At 29.7% G+C, this 13,577-nt stretch overlaps 2 protein-coding genes across 2 annotated transcripts; one reads left to right on the forward strand and one right to left on the reverse strand.

Annotated features, from left to right (window-relative positions):
• Window positions 1–1,330: 1,330 nt before the first annotated feature.
• On the reverse strand, window positions 1,331–2,515 carry LOC123921972 (F-box/LRR-repeat protein fbxl-1-like). The gene is made up of 2 exons (XM_045974722.1): window positions 2,037–2,515; window positions 1,331–1,940 (listed from the first exon to the last, which is right to left on the reverse strand). Exons 1-2 carry the CDS (start codon window positions 2,513–2,515, stop codon window positions 1,331–1,333), a joined length of 1,089 nt encoding a protein of 362 aa, XP_045830678.1.
• Window positions 2,516–6,578: 4,063 nt separating this feature from the next.
• On the forward strand, window positions 6,579–10,463 carry LOC123921488 (deSI-like protein At4g17486). The gene is made up of 3 exons (XM_045974061.1): window positions 6,579–7,037; window positions 7,807–8,094; window positions 10,063–10,463. Exons 1-3 carry the CDS (start codon window positions 6,899–6,901, stop codon window positions 10,329–10,331), a joined length of 696 nt encoding a protein of 231 aa, XP_045830017.1. The 5' UTR covers window positions 6,579–6,898; the 3' UTR covers window positions 10,332–10,463.
• Window positions 10,464–13,577: the final 3,114 nt, after the last annotated feature.

Raw genomic sequence — 13,577 nt, forward strand, 5'->3', positions numbered from 1 at the left:
AATAAATCAAATTTTTATGCAACCTAAAAATAAGGGATCTCCTAAATAGATACACACTCCAGATAATATTGAAAACTTTTATTAGCCTTTGATTAAAAAAAATAGACGGTTAAGATTTGGTGTCAAATTAAGGTTTGACACCTGATGTCAACGGATCCTAACTCTTATATTGTATCTAAACCCACTTGGGTTGGTGCATTGGTATTGGCTTGGGACCTGGGAGTGTGCTCCTCTTGAGGTCTGAGGTTCGATTCTCTCTGGCGCCAATTTGAGTGGGCTAATTTAGCTTCTTAAAAAAAAAACTCTTATATTGTATCTGCATTTTATAAGCTACTCTTTTCAAGTTAAACTTTTTGTCCCCTCTGCTTTCACATTTATCTAAATTTTGATCTCAACTCATGCTTTTTTTTTATAAAAATTGCAACTTTTGCAAAAAAAAAAAAATACGTGTATTTTAATCTCAAAAATGATATTCTATCATTAAATTCAATTTTAGTGCTCCTTTTGGAACAAAAAATACGATTTTAAAATTGAACTTTAGGTTCTAGGTTCAAGAAGAGTGTGTTCAATTTTACAGTCAGCGAAATCTGCTCAAGAAACAAGATAAAAAAACAATACAACTGTGTCATTATCAGTTTTGAAATTTAGAAAATCATGCTCTAAATTAAACTTTTGTGTTTTTTAATACTATAATTTTAGTTTTGAATTCCTTAAGTGTGTCCCCTAAAGATAGGGTAGCAAAACTCAATCAGGATTCATGAGTTAATTAAATGTCTCTTAAGTGATTACGTAACATTGGCTTTTAAGAAACTGAGACACATTAACAATGTTTAGTGTGAGACACTTTAGTGTTATAAACAAAATTGACGGCAAGCTAACCAACACATCCGTCCGGTTCAAGTAGTTAATTCCTAGGATGAATTGTTCGGGAGAATTGAGTTCAATTTCTGAAAACAATACTTGACCAAACTTAGTTTCTTCAATTATCTGCTCAATTTGAATGTTATATATCAGGAGAATTTTTCCCTATAAAAATATATCGTACCAAATTCCGCAATACAAAAAACATGACTGAAAGCACAATTTGTGACTATCAGGTAAGATTATACTCAGGTATATAACATATCAGAAAACGATGAATCAAATAAAATTGGTCGGCGGTGAAAAACTTAGCATAACAAAATTTACCCTTTTCAAAAGTTTTGCACCACTTGCTATAATAAAATATCAAGTCAAATATAAAACAAAATCATGTATACCAAGATAAAATAGCATACATTTTAGAGTTCAAACTTCAGAATGCTACGAAACAAGACATCCTCGATCGACACTAGACGAGTTTCATATCTAAAACTTGATCAGTTAACTTTTTCAATGATGGGCTCGTCGATTCTACAACACTAGATTTCACATTACGACAATATTCAAAATTGATCTCTCGAAGTTGTGTGCAGTTTTTTACCACAAGTTTCACTCCTTTCTCTGTGACATAATAACAATCTTCCAGTAACAGTTTCAAAAGTCCACGACAACACTTTGAGATTACATAGAGTGTTATATCATCAACTTTTGTATACGACAAGTTCAACACTTCCAATGTGGGAAATTCAAAATTCATTCGATGCAGCTTCACTCTTGAACAGGAGGCTAAGTTCAAATATCTAATCTTACAACATCTCCTTAAAACTCGACAAATACCTTCGTCAGATATGCCATTGCAATTACTCAAATCAAGCCGTTGCAAATTGGGAAAAAAGGAAGCAAACATTATTATTCTTTCATCTCTTAACCATGAACAACAATCCAATTCAAGAGACTTTAATTGAGGCCTTACACCAAAATCTATCAAAGCATTAGAACCCACCAAAATACAATTAGATATTTTGGCCTCCTTGAGAAGCTTACAATTTTTGAACAAGTGGAAAAGGCATTGATCATTGATGTATTCATGACCGGTGAGATTAATCTTGCGGAGTTTGAACAGGGTCAACGAGAGAAACTTTATGGCATTAAGGAAGTTTAAGTTACGTCGATCTTTGAACTGTGCAGGTTTACCGAGTCCAAGGTCGAGTTCTTCAAGTAAAGGGAAACAATCGGAGATGAGGAACAGGTCACTGCTACGGAGAGAATCAAATCTGTAACATTTAAGAGAGGTTAAAGTTGTAATATTTTGGGAGAAAGCTCGTAACCCACTTGCAGGAATGGTGCGTCCGTTGAAGAGTTTGAGTGATGTGAGTTTCAATGGAAAACGAGAGATTTCATGGAGAAGAATGTCGAGGTCACTGGAGTAAAACTTGAGGTCGAGACAAGTGACGTTGGAGAATCTATGGAAGAGGATTGTTGGATTACGTTCAAATATAGCTAGAGTGGATCGAAGACTATTGGTGATAGAGAGAAACTGTTTAGAGACGAGGGAGAGAGGCTTTAAGTAATTGTTGTTGTAGTTTCCGTTGTCGAGGAATTTGAAGACACATTCCCAACAATCATTAGGTAAATATGATTCTGATGCAACCATTGTTGTTGTCATTGAGAGAGTCTCTTCTGTTCTTCCTTTTTACTGTGTTGAACTGATAATATATTAATTTTACGAGTCGTATATTTGTAAAAACCAAATTTAAATTCTACTTAAAAAAACAAACTTTAGGCCTAGTTTGGATTTGTTTTTTTTTTAATATTGGTTTAGGGCCCGTTTAGAATAAGATAATTATCTTTTTTAAGTTTGTTATTATTAGAATAATTATCTAATGATATCTTTTTTTATCTTCATGTTATTATTATATTTTTCGATGTTTATTCAAATATTATTGAAATAGATTTTTAAGTTTGTTATTATCACGTCTCTATATAGTATAAACTTTTTTATTAAAAAAATATGAGTTACATAAGCCTAATATTTATGATAAATTTATATTAAAATATTAAAATTTCAAAACTTTTATAAACAGATTTTAATTTAAAAGTGATAATTTAGTTGAAATAAAAATAAATACCAAACAACTTTAACTTTAAATTCATATTTGAGATATGTTACGTGACAATGGATACCTCTGTTTTTCTACCTTTCACTCGACCTATTTATTTTAGATTTTCATAGAAATAATTTCAAGAGTTCATTTTTTTGGGTTATCTATGATAATGGTACGAAATTTTAACTCGTTTAATAGTGGTTTAGCCACGACTTAATCAAGTACACATGTTTTTCATTTTACCATCTTTGTCGCGACTCACAAGAAGAAATATAAAGATCAGGAGACCTAAATTTCAAATCGTAGCCTTCCATTTTGATCTCACTAAGTGAAGGACAACTCCTAACGAGTGCAAACAAGGCTGAATTTGTGAGCATAATACATCCACTAAGATTTATAGAAACCAAATCACCAAGAAACAAAGACAATTCAACAACATGTTCATCTTGCAGAAAATCAGCATATTGAAGATCCAAATGTTGTATAGATCGACAATTGTATAACATAGTTTAGCTAAAAGTAGAAATATTTTCTTAAATTTTGTGTAATTAATTTGTAATCAAATTTAAAAGGTGAATTAGATGTATGAATTATGATAAATATTTTTTTCTCTGATCAAATTTAATAAGTGAATTAGTTGTATGAATTACGATAAAATATTGTCTTTTCTCCTACTAGTTAAATTGTAGTTTCTTTTTTCTTTAGGCTTTGCCCGTTTTATCTACCAAAAAAAATTTCCTTTTTTGGATCATTAAGCATTTGTTAGGAGAAGTCAACTTCTTAAATCGATCTCAGTTATCTCTAAGGGATTATTTTAACCAAATGCACGCGAAGGATATCTTTGGTTAAAAAAATTGTGATATTCAATCAAGAGATTTTTATAAAATTTAAGACAACTCTATGATATTCAATTAAGACTACTAAATTTATTTTTCTGAGAGAGTAATAAAATTCGCTGATATTCAATTGAGATCTCTCGAGAATTTTAAAATATCTATTGGTATTTAAAAAAAAAACTTTTTTTTAACAAGCTAAATTAGTCTATCCAAACTGACACCAAAGAGAATCAATTAAGAAAATTTATGGTATTTAAAAAAAAATCTTAAAAAATCTTGTAATATTCAATCAAGATTTTTATAAAATTTAAAACAACTTTATGGTGAGAAATTCGATTAAGACAATTAAGATTTTTTTTAAAGAGCAATGCCGTATTCAATTGAGATTTCCCGAGAGCTATAAAATATCTCTTGGTATTTAAAAAATCTTGTGATATTCAATCAAGATTTTTATAAAATTTAACACAATCTTATGATTTTCAATCAAGACCATTAAAAAAAATTCTTCATAGAACAACTAAATGATATTCAATCGAGGGTTCCTTCCTTTCAATAGAGCCCGTAGTATTCTTCTTCTTCTTCACTTCTTGAGGATTAGGAACATAATTTTATTTTTTGTGATTTGAACTTTTACATCGTATGTTTTTTATTTATTTATTTTTGTTAATCTTCTCGTTCTGAGAGGAAGACTTGTAATCCAAATTACGACTAGAGATAAAATGAATATTCAAATATAAAATGACTTTATTTTTTAGTATTCGTATTTCTTTTTTAAGTATGTTTAACAATTGTCATGGGACACCATTAAACATTACCCTAAAATAAACATTCAAATAGAATAAAATGACTCCAACTCGATGTGAACTAGGATATGGAAAAAAAAATTATGAAAAGATATGGAAACTTCTTAGGCCCTAAAACCAAAATGTGGAGTATTTCATTTTTTATTAGTATTATTTTTTTTATTCTTTCTCAAATTGATGTTACCAATCTCAATATCAGCCACATATTAATTTTTTTGTTCTTGTCATTATTTACCATACCCACGTGAGGGTAAGGGTAAGGGTAAGGGTAACGTTAATGTCTATGAATGATTACCAAACAACAGCAACAACATGAGGGTAAATGATATTCCCTCCAAACATAAATATAATATAAGTAAAAAATACTTCAAATTTTGTCATTATAAGGAAAAATTAACTATTTTTAAATTAATTAATACTATTATTTTTAATATACTCTTATTTAATTCTATTTTATTTTAGGCATTTATTTCACTTTTACACTTTTCAAAATGGGTAATATAGTGAACTTAACTTATGTTTTGCATTAAATCAAGAAAATTAACTACACTTAACTAAATTTCTTAAACATCGCGTAAACAATTTTTTTTTGCTTATATTTGTGTCCGAAGGGAGTAGTACCTAATTATTAATTTTAGTTAAGTACTATAGTTTTTTATTTTATGGAAGCAAAATCAACGGCATTTCATTAATAATAATAGAAGTAATATAAATAGGAATTACGTCAAAAATATTGTGATAAACATGAGATTGAGTTGCTCATGCAAGAACATAAGCGCTTCCGTTTATTTGCCGCCTAGTAAAAACAACTTCATAGTCTTTAAAATTTGAAAGAAAAATATGATACTTGTTAATAATAAAACCATATTTCTATTTTCCCTTTTCCAAAAATGTTCTGTCCAGAATTCGTACTATGACTACTACGTATAAAATATAATATTTATACAAACTGAATTAGAATCACATTAATTAATATTTAAAGATTTTTTATTAGAGACAAATTAGTTAATAAAAATTGATTACTAATATCAACTAAATACACCAAATATTTTTAACTCATTTACCTCTCTTATAAAACAAGACAAGATGGAAAGAAATGCTTTCTTATTCTGAGGTCAAAATCTTTTCTTTCACTTAACATTGGGTAGAGAAGGGTAGATCTCAAAAACTTAATACTTTACATGTAAATTAACACTATCACAATCCTAATTTAATTCTTTAATCCCAAAAATAGGTTAACTAGTAACTAGATGAACATATTATCATATGATTAAATTAAGGGTTTAGACTTTAGAGTTAGACCCCACTCTAATTTCCCCTAAAACCAATGATGACCCTCACTTATCTTCACTTTAAAATTAAAAAAAAAAAACCCACTAAACACAATCCATCCATATAACAATGAACCCCACCTTAGACCAACTCCAGCGGCTGGTTCTTTCTTCAGTTTGCCAGCTGGAGTATGTTGCTTTGAAAAATTGCACCGTTGGAGTTCCCCAGGCTGGGCAACGGAGAAATACAATGCTACCGTTGCATTGATTAAAAAATGAATAAAATGTAATGAAAAGTTACATGTAGAAGTTCAAAGCTTTATTTAATAAGAATAAAATATTAATATATAAAGTAAAGTTGTGGCTCAATGGGTCTCACAAAGAACCCAAAGATGGGTAGCACCATTGGAGTGAAAATTGGATGAGCTGCTTCAAGATGATGTGGCTCAATGGGTCCCATAAAGAACCCAAACATGGGTTGCACCATTGGAGATGCTCTTACACATACACCATAATTATTAGCAAACGTTACTTTTTAGTCCGAACAAAGTTTTGCTTTTGAGTAATTTAAATATTTTTTCAAAAACAAAAATGTTAGATCAGATCCTAGTATATCTAATACCAGCTCATCATGTTTAGCAGCAAAACCGTAATTTCATCCAAAATATAAAGTTTTTGAATTTATAAATACAGTTACAAATTTATCCTTTTTTTTCGACCAGCATAAATACAGTCATTATAAAATGTGATGTAACACACACATACACAAAAAGTTAACATAAACTCACCGGCAAAACCCGCCGCCGGTGGAATCCAACAGCAGCCAACAAAAAATTTCATCTTTTCATTCAAATTCTGATTTTTAATATTTTTTATTGGAAATTCAGATACCCAATTGAGAAAAGTGAAAAACTTTGAAGAAATTTTGAAGAAAAAACCAAACCCACTTAGCCAAAAAAAACTGTTCCGGTTATTATGAAGAAGTAGTTGTCATCGGAATTGAAGCAAAACGACGCCGGAAAATGTTGTTTTGTGGAAAGGGTTCAAGAAACGGCGTCGTTTTGGGATCTGTGCCGGTGTACCTTAACGTGTACGATCTGACACAATTCAACGGTTACGCTTACTGGTTTGGTCTTGGAGTTTATCATTCCGGTGTTCAAGGTTCGTCATTTTCTCCGAAAACAAAAAACACAAACCTTTATTCTTAATTTCTCCGAAAATAAAAACCTTTATTCTTAATTTCCCCGAACCCGTTTCAGATCTAGGATCTACTAGAAAATTCTTATGATGGGTATCTCTTTCTTTCTAAAACAGTAATCCTAGGATTAACTCAACTTTGAAACAATGGTTGTTACATAAGTTTGATAAAATTAAGGTATGCTACCTTAATTTCCACAAAGCTGCATTTTGTAAAGTGAATTTGTTTGAAATTATTGTGAATTTTGTCGAAATTAATGTGTAACCTTAATTTTGTTGAAATATTAAATTATAGGTTTTGCACAATTATATCTAATCATTTTTGTCAATCTTACTATATGAATCCAACCATACACTAAAATCCTATTTTGACGAAATTATTTATAGAAATTATTTAAAAATATACTTACCTGATTTATATATATTTTTTGACACGACCTGATTTATATATTTTAATTAGTGTTTTTTATTTGTTAGACAAAATAGTTCAATTTATTTTACTTTTTTAGATTAATTTAAGTTTTTAATATTATTTGTTCAGTGAGTTTAGATAGGTCAGTTGGCGGTTGAATTATAAACAAAGGGGGCCGGGATTCTAACTCCGATCATCCGTTTGGAATTTTTAGCAGGCTATTTGACAACAAACAAAGTTTTAAGTATTATTTTAATAAATAAAAAAAAAATAAGATTTTTTGATTAATTTTATTTTGATTATTTTTGGTTGGTTTTTCAGTTCATGATGTTGAATATGCATTTGGGGCACATGAGCATGCATCAACTGGAATATTTGAAGGAGAACCAAAGAAATGTGAAGGGTTCAGATATAGGAAAACAATATTAATTGGAAAAACAGATAAAGATATTGATGAAGTGAGAGATTTGATGATTGAACTTGCTGCTGAGTACAAAGGAAATGCTTACAATCTCATTACAAAAAATTGTAATCATTTTTGTAATGATGCTTGTCTTAGGCTCACTGGAAATTCTATACCTAGTTGGGTTAATCGTCTTGCTAGAATTGGTAAGTAACTCACTCAATGCTTTTTGTTACTTTTCTTGTTTCTCTTTTGCTTGTTTTGGTAGAAGTGGGATTTGGATTTAATACCGACCTACACATTCCCGCGCGGATCACTGAACGTGAATGTGTAGATCGGTGATGGTAGCAAATTCAAATTCATGAAAGTGATTAATGAGTTTTTGTTTATTTGGAGTATTGAATTTTAGAAACGGGAGATTGAACGAAGAAGAAAAAATATCTAATAAAATTGAAAAAATAATAATAAATGATCCTATTAGGAAACAAAAATTGACACAAAAAAAATTATGTAGCCGTTGTTTTTAATTTTGGTCTCTTGGTCAAATTATTGTTATTTGCATTTGCTATAAATGTGGAGTGATTGCAGCTGAAAGCGATTAGTCACAATAAGATTGACTCATTGAGTAGCTCAAAAGGCAAATAGTCAAGTAGTTGAGAAAATAAAGAGTTTTTGTTAAAAAAAGTATTAGTTTAGTTGAAAGAAATTTAGTTCAAAAACTAATTAGAGCTAACTTAAGGGCCAGTTATGCTTTGCCAAGTTCAAGTCTAACCTGTCAAAAAATTGAAGGTCTAAAGTTTGACATGTGACCAATCATAGGCTTATATTTTAGTCTGAGTTTAGTCTTTTGAAAGCGAGTATAACCATATTTGATTATTATGTCATATTATTATTTTTTTAGTAGCATAGTGACTAACTCTTGAGGTGAATTAGTCAAATATTTGAAATTTGAATCTGACCGACCACTGCATATATCATGCGATGTTCATATCAATTAAGTTAAGTTCATATGTCATATTATTATTATTATTATTATTATTATTATTATTATTATTATTATTATTATTATTATTATTATTATTATTATTATTATTATAGCTACCTTTATAAACATGTAAATAATTATCATAAAAAATGTAAATATTCTTGTATAAAAAAAATGAAAAGTTTCTATTATATATTACTATTACTATATTAGTAAGTTTTTTATAAAAAAAATTCAAACATAGTTTTATTTTTATTTTTTTGGTGTACAAGAGGGTTGAAGTTCGAGAGAAGAGAAACTAAATATTATCTAAGCGAAGAGTAAAGACTCCAATAACAAAGACTAATTTGAGCACGACACTGCTCGTAAACAATCAAAAGTCACCACCATCATCACAAGTCAAATTTGCTAAAGCGCGCAATTTGCTTCTCGGTGTGTATGACAAGTTTTGAAATCCAAAGCTAGAAGGTTTTTATTGTTCTGAACTATAGTCCACCCATCCGGAGTTCCAATTTTTGATATCAAGTGTGTATTAACCACCACTTGAGAATCATCATGAAGCTCAATTTTGCCAACTGCAAACTAACCATCACACTCCACGAACTTGATTATCATAGTTTTATTTTTAATTCCTAATCATATTCCTAAGGATACTCGGTTAATATATTTGCTTAAAAGTTAATACTGGACGTTGATTGAATTCGTTAGGTAGATGATAGGGAAATGTTAATAGATGATGTGGGTGGGTGGGGGTGGGAGGGAATTGGATTAAGTGCAGTCAAAACTGCATGTAGTCGGTGCAGTCAACGGTTCCTAACCATCTGATCAAGATTAAATTGCTCAAATCTTAACACAGATTTTTATTTTAATTTAACATAAAATCTGAATTGTCTGATCAAAATTGATCAACTTAAAACTCGCTAACTGTATGACTGCACCATATTTTGAATGCTATATTCGGGTGGGAGTGAGGGGTAAAATGAAATTACTTTACAATTAGGTTGATTCATTTGTTAGATTTGAGATGTTTATAGATACTAAAAAACGTATTTAGATATAGAGGTTGAATAGTTTAATGGAAAAGATACCAATTAAAATATTTAATATTAGATTAACGGATAATTGAGTATTTTTTATAATGATAATTAAGATTTCTAAAAGTTGTAAACATATGCTTATATTGATGCAGGTTTTATTTGCAATTGTGTTTTACCCGTGACATTGAATTCAACCAAAGTTAGACATCATCATAGAATAGAAGACAAACAATGTGAACATGTGAAACATTCAAAACAAACAACAAGTGAACAACCAAACAAGGTTACTATTTCAAATTCAACACCTTCAACAACATCATCACCGGCTTCAACTAGTTCTGGATTAAGAAGGGGAAGGAGTAGAACTAGACGTCGTCTTCCTCCCCCTTCACCATTGATTAATTGTTCCCCGTCATCTTGATGTCTAAAATTTGAATTTTATTTTTATTTTTATTTTTTCCAATTTTATTTTACAAAAATTGCTATCTAATAAACAAATTAGAAAGGCAATGGATTTGATTTTTAATTTGAAATTGTTATTATTTATTCTTTATTACACATCCAATGAGGTAGTGACTTTATAAAATATCAAGAAACATGCAAGGAATCATGGACTCATGGTGCTTTACTAGTTTTGTCGAGAGATGACCCACCTTGAATTATTAGTGACTAAGTAAGTAGAGACTCATTGTAAAAAAAAAAAAAAGTAAGTAGAGACTGAGATTTGCTTCCTTTATTTTTATTAAGAGATGGCCCACCTTATAGAAAGAAAATATATATTTAAAAAGTTCATAAATATTTCACATCAAAAGAGGAAAAAGAGACTTAAAATAATTAGAATGAGATGTAAGAATCTTTTCTAGCTATGCTAGAGATTTTGAGTTTGAATTCAACTCTTAGAATGCCGGTGCTATATCTTGAAGGAGAGTTTGCCGTGCATTGTAGTCTCCTTTGATTTGAAGAATTACTCTACACAATTATTGTATGTATAGGATACTCAATTCACACTAAAATTCATAAATTTATAATCTACTGAAATTCATATAGGTTCATAATTTTAGAAATCAATCCTACAAGATGTGATATGATTCACATGATTTTAACAGCCTATCTTTCATTGTGTGGTAGGATTTCCGCATTCGGCAAAATCATGGCGGATTTTGCGCTTACAATAAAACTAGAAATACTAGCTTCTCAAAATCAGGACAAAAAGACTTTCAAACATGCGACATCGGTCAGCGGTGGCAAAACGCGTAACCGATCACCTTAATAGAGATTTATGTGCGACATGTTATAAAGAATCACTTTTCTTACTCTACTATAGTCACTTATAAGAATACTTAAATCATGTTCAAATGAAAATGGCCTAAATATAAGCCGCTAGGTTTGGTCTAGTTGTGAGGGGTTTGGGTAGTACGTTATAGGTCCTGGATTCGATCCCCAACTCATTGTGAAAAAAAAAAAAATCTAAATATATATACAACAAATTAACCAAATAAGAAAACGAGTCTATTTGAAATCGGACATTATGCTTTGTTATTCTGTCCAAGTCATAAATGGTTAACATTTAATGACAATAACACTGTTTCATCCTCTATTCAGTTATGTTGCTTTAGATACATAATAAAATATCACATTACTATTATTTCCAAAAGCATTGAAAGTGACATTGTGAGGGAAAAGACATGGACTAAAAAAAATTGGTGCTGTCATTTTCTGTCTGTGTCCTTATAGTTCATTTTCTTTTAAGGGTAATAATGCCTTTAACTATTTGGACTAAGCACTTTTTCCTCCTTCAGCTCTATTGGAGTCAATAAAGCTAGATGTTATGGAACAACTACTTTTGACTTGTAATAATTGTCAGTAATGAAACAACTAAAAATCTATGTTGCTCTGGTTTTTTATTTTCTTTCCTTTTAGCTTTTATACCCACATGTTCTATTTGTGAAGTATTTACCAACAATATTTAATCTCCTCCCAAAAATCTTATAATGATTGATTATGTTTTGTAAAGTTTATTCTCTCATCCACCTTTTTTATACGCATAAATTTGAGACTTAAATTAAGAGATTTTTTTTTTATGGTACAATTAAGAGAGGTTTAATTTTAATTTCACTAATCTCTGTTTGTCAAAAATAGCTTTTGGTTGATAAGCTAGCTGATAGCTTATAACTGATGGTTGATGACTGATGACTGATGACTGATGGCTGATAGCTTCTAGCTGATAAACTGATTGAAGACATCTTCAATTCAATAAAAAAAATTATCAAATTAATACTATTTAAGATATTTAGAATTTAATATTTTAAGTTTATTTTATTTTTTTGGTACAATATTTTAAGTTTATTAGTTCAATAAATATATTTTTCAAATATTATTATTAAACTTCGTTAAATAAAAATATGTGTTAGCCTTCATATTTGATAATAGATAATAAGGCAACATTAAAACATACTATATATAGCAACGTTAAAACATGTATTTACTTACTTTATTTTAAATTCTAATGATAACAAATTATAAAGGGTAAATGTGGATTTTAGTTAAAATAACAAGGGTAAAAGAGGAACTCATAAGCTACTTGAAATAGCTTCTGAAAAAGAAACTAAAAGTCAGTAAAATAAGTTAAAAGCTCTTTCTGAAAAGACGGTTACCAAACAGGTCTTTTAGCTTATAAGCAATAAAACAAAAGCTAAAAGCTATCTTTTTTGGCTTGGCAAACATACCGTAAATCGAAGTATTGTTGGATTTTAGTTTTGTAAACTAACAACTTTGTAGCTTAAATCAAGAAAATAATTCCATGAACTTCCATTTGATTAGGTGTATGTTTAGATAGGTGATGGTAGTTCGACAAAATTATGGTGTCACATTTTGACGAAACTCTAGAGCATAACTTTTTGTCAAAGTTTTGACAGCTCACCATGATTATGTACTTCCTCCATCTTAAAATATAAGAGTTAGTTTGACTAATGCATGTATGTCAACGCACAATTTTGATCGTTAATATCTTTAATTCTCTATTAGTAAATGATTATGATTATGATGGTTGTGTGGCCAAAAATTAAACCAATTTCTAGCAAGTTAAAATGTAGATTATGATTTAGTCAAAAAAAAAATGTAGATTATGATTATGAGTCATGCATTGACGAAGATTTTCTTTTCCCACCCTACCTACTTCTCGCGTGTTTTGGCGTTTCTATTTTTACTCTTCGAATACTTTAAGTAGCGGACGTTATAAAAATGTGAAATTTTGAATATGTCGAAAATTATATATAAAAAAATTGTTAGGGTGTCTTTGGGGGTATCCGCTACCTAAGTAGCGGACAAATATATTTTGGTAAATTCATAAGACACGCGAGAAAATGGATAGAGTAGCAAAAAAATTCTCTCATAATTTTGGTCAAGTTGGGTTAAATAGGTGTAAGCAAGCGATAAACCAAACCAATTAGACACAAGTTTGTGAAGGGGTGGCAAGTACTTTGAGATCAATTATTGCTTTCACCAACAACTTTAACTTACTTACGTTATAAAAAAAAAAAAACAACTTAAACTTACTTAAGAGGTTAAGGTGGCAAAGAAGTTACCATATACTTAAATATAAGACTAGTCTCAATTAATTTAGTTCAATTTTATTCCCATTCACTTCTCAAATTACTAGAATCATAAC

Source organism: Trifolium pratense, linkage group LG4 (assembly GCF_020283565.1).
Source record: "Trifolium pratense cultivar HEN17-A07 linkage group LG4, ARS_RC_1.1, whole genome shotgun sequence".
Classification (NCBI taxonomy): Eukaryota; Viridiplantae; Streptophyta; class Magnoliopsida; order Fabales; family Fabaceae; genus Trifolium; species Trifolium pratense.

Coding starts and splice junctions, on each gene's coding strand:
- LOC123921488 (XM_045974061.1), top strand. CDS start 6,899: ATGTTGTTTTGTGGAAAGGGTTCAAGAAACGGCGTCGTTTTGGGATCT. Junction 7,038..7,806: donor TTATCATTCCGGTGTTCAAG/GTTCGTCATTTT, acceptor TTGGTTTTTCAG/TTCATGATGTTGAATATGCA. Junction 8,095..10,062: donor TAATCGTCTTGCTAGAATTG/GTAAGTAACTCA, acceptor ATATTGATGCAG/GTTTTATTTGCAATTGTGTT.
- LOC123921972 (XM_045974722.1), bottom strand. CDS start 2,515: ATGGTTGCATCAGAATCATATTTACCTAATGATTGTTGGGAATGTGTC. Junction 1,941..2,036: donor GGTAAACCTGCACAGTTCAA/AGATCGACGTAA, acceptor TCATGAATACAT/CAATGATCAATGCCTTTTCC.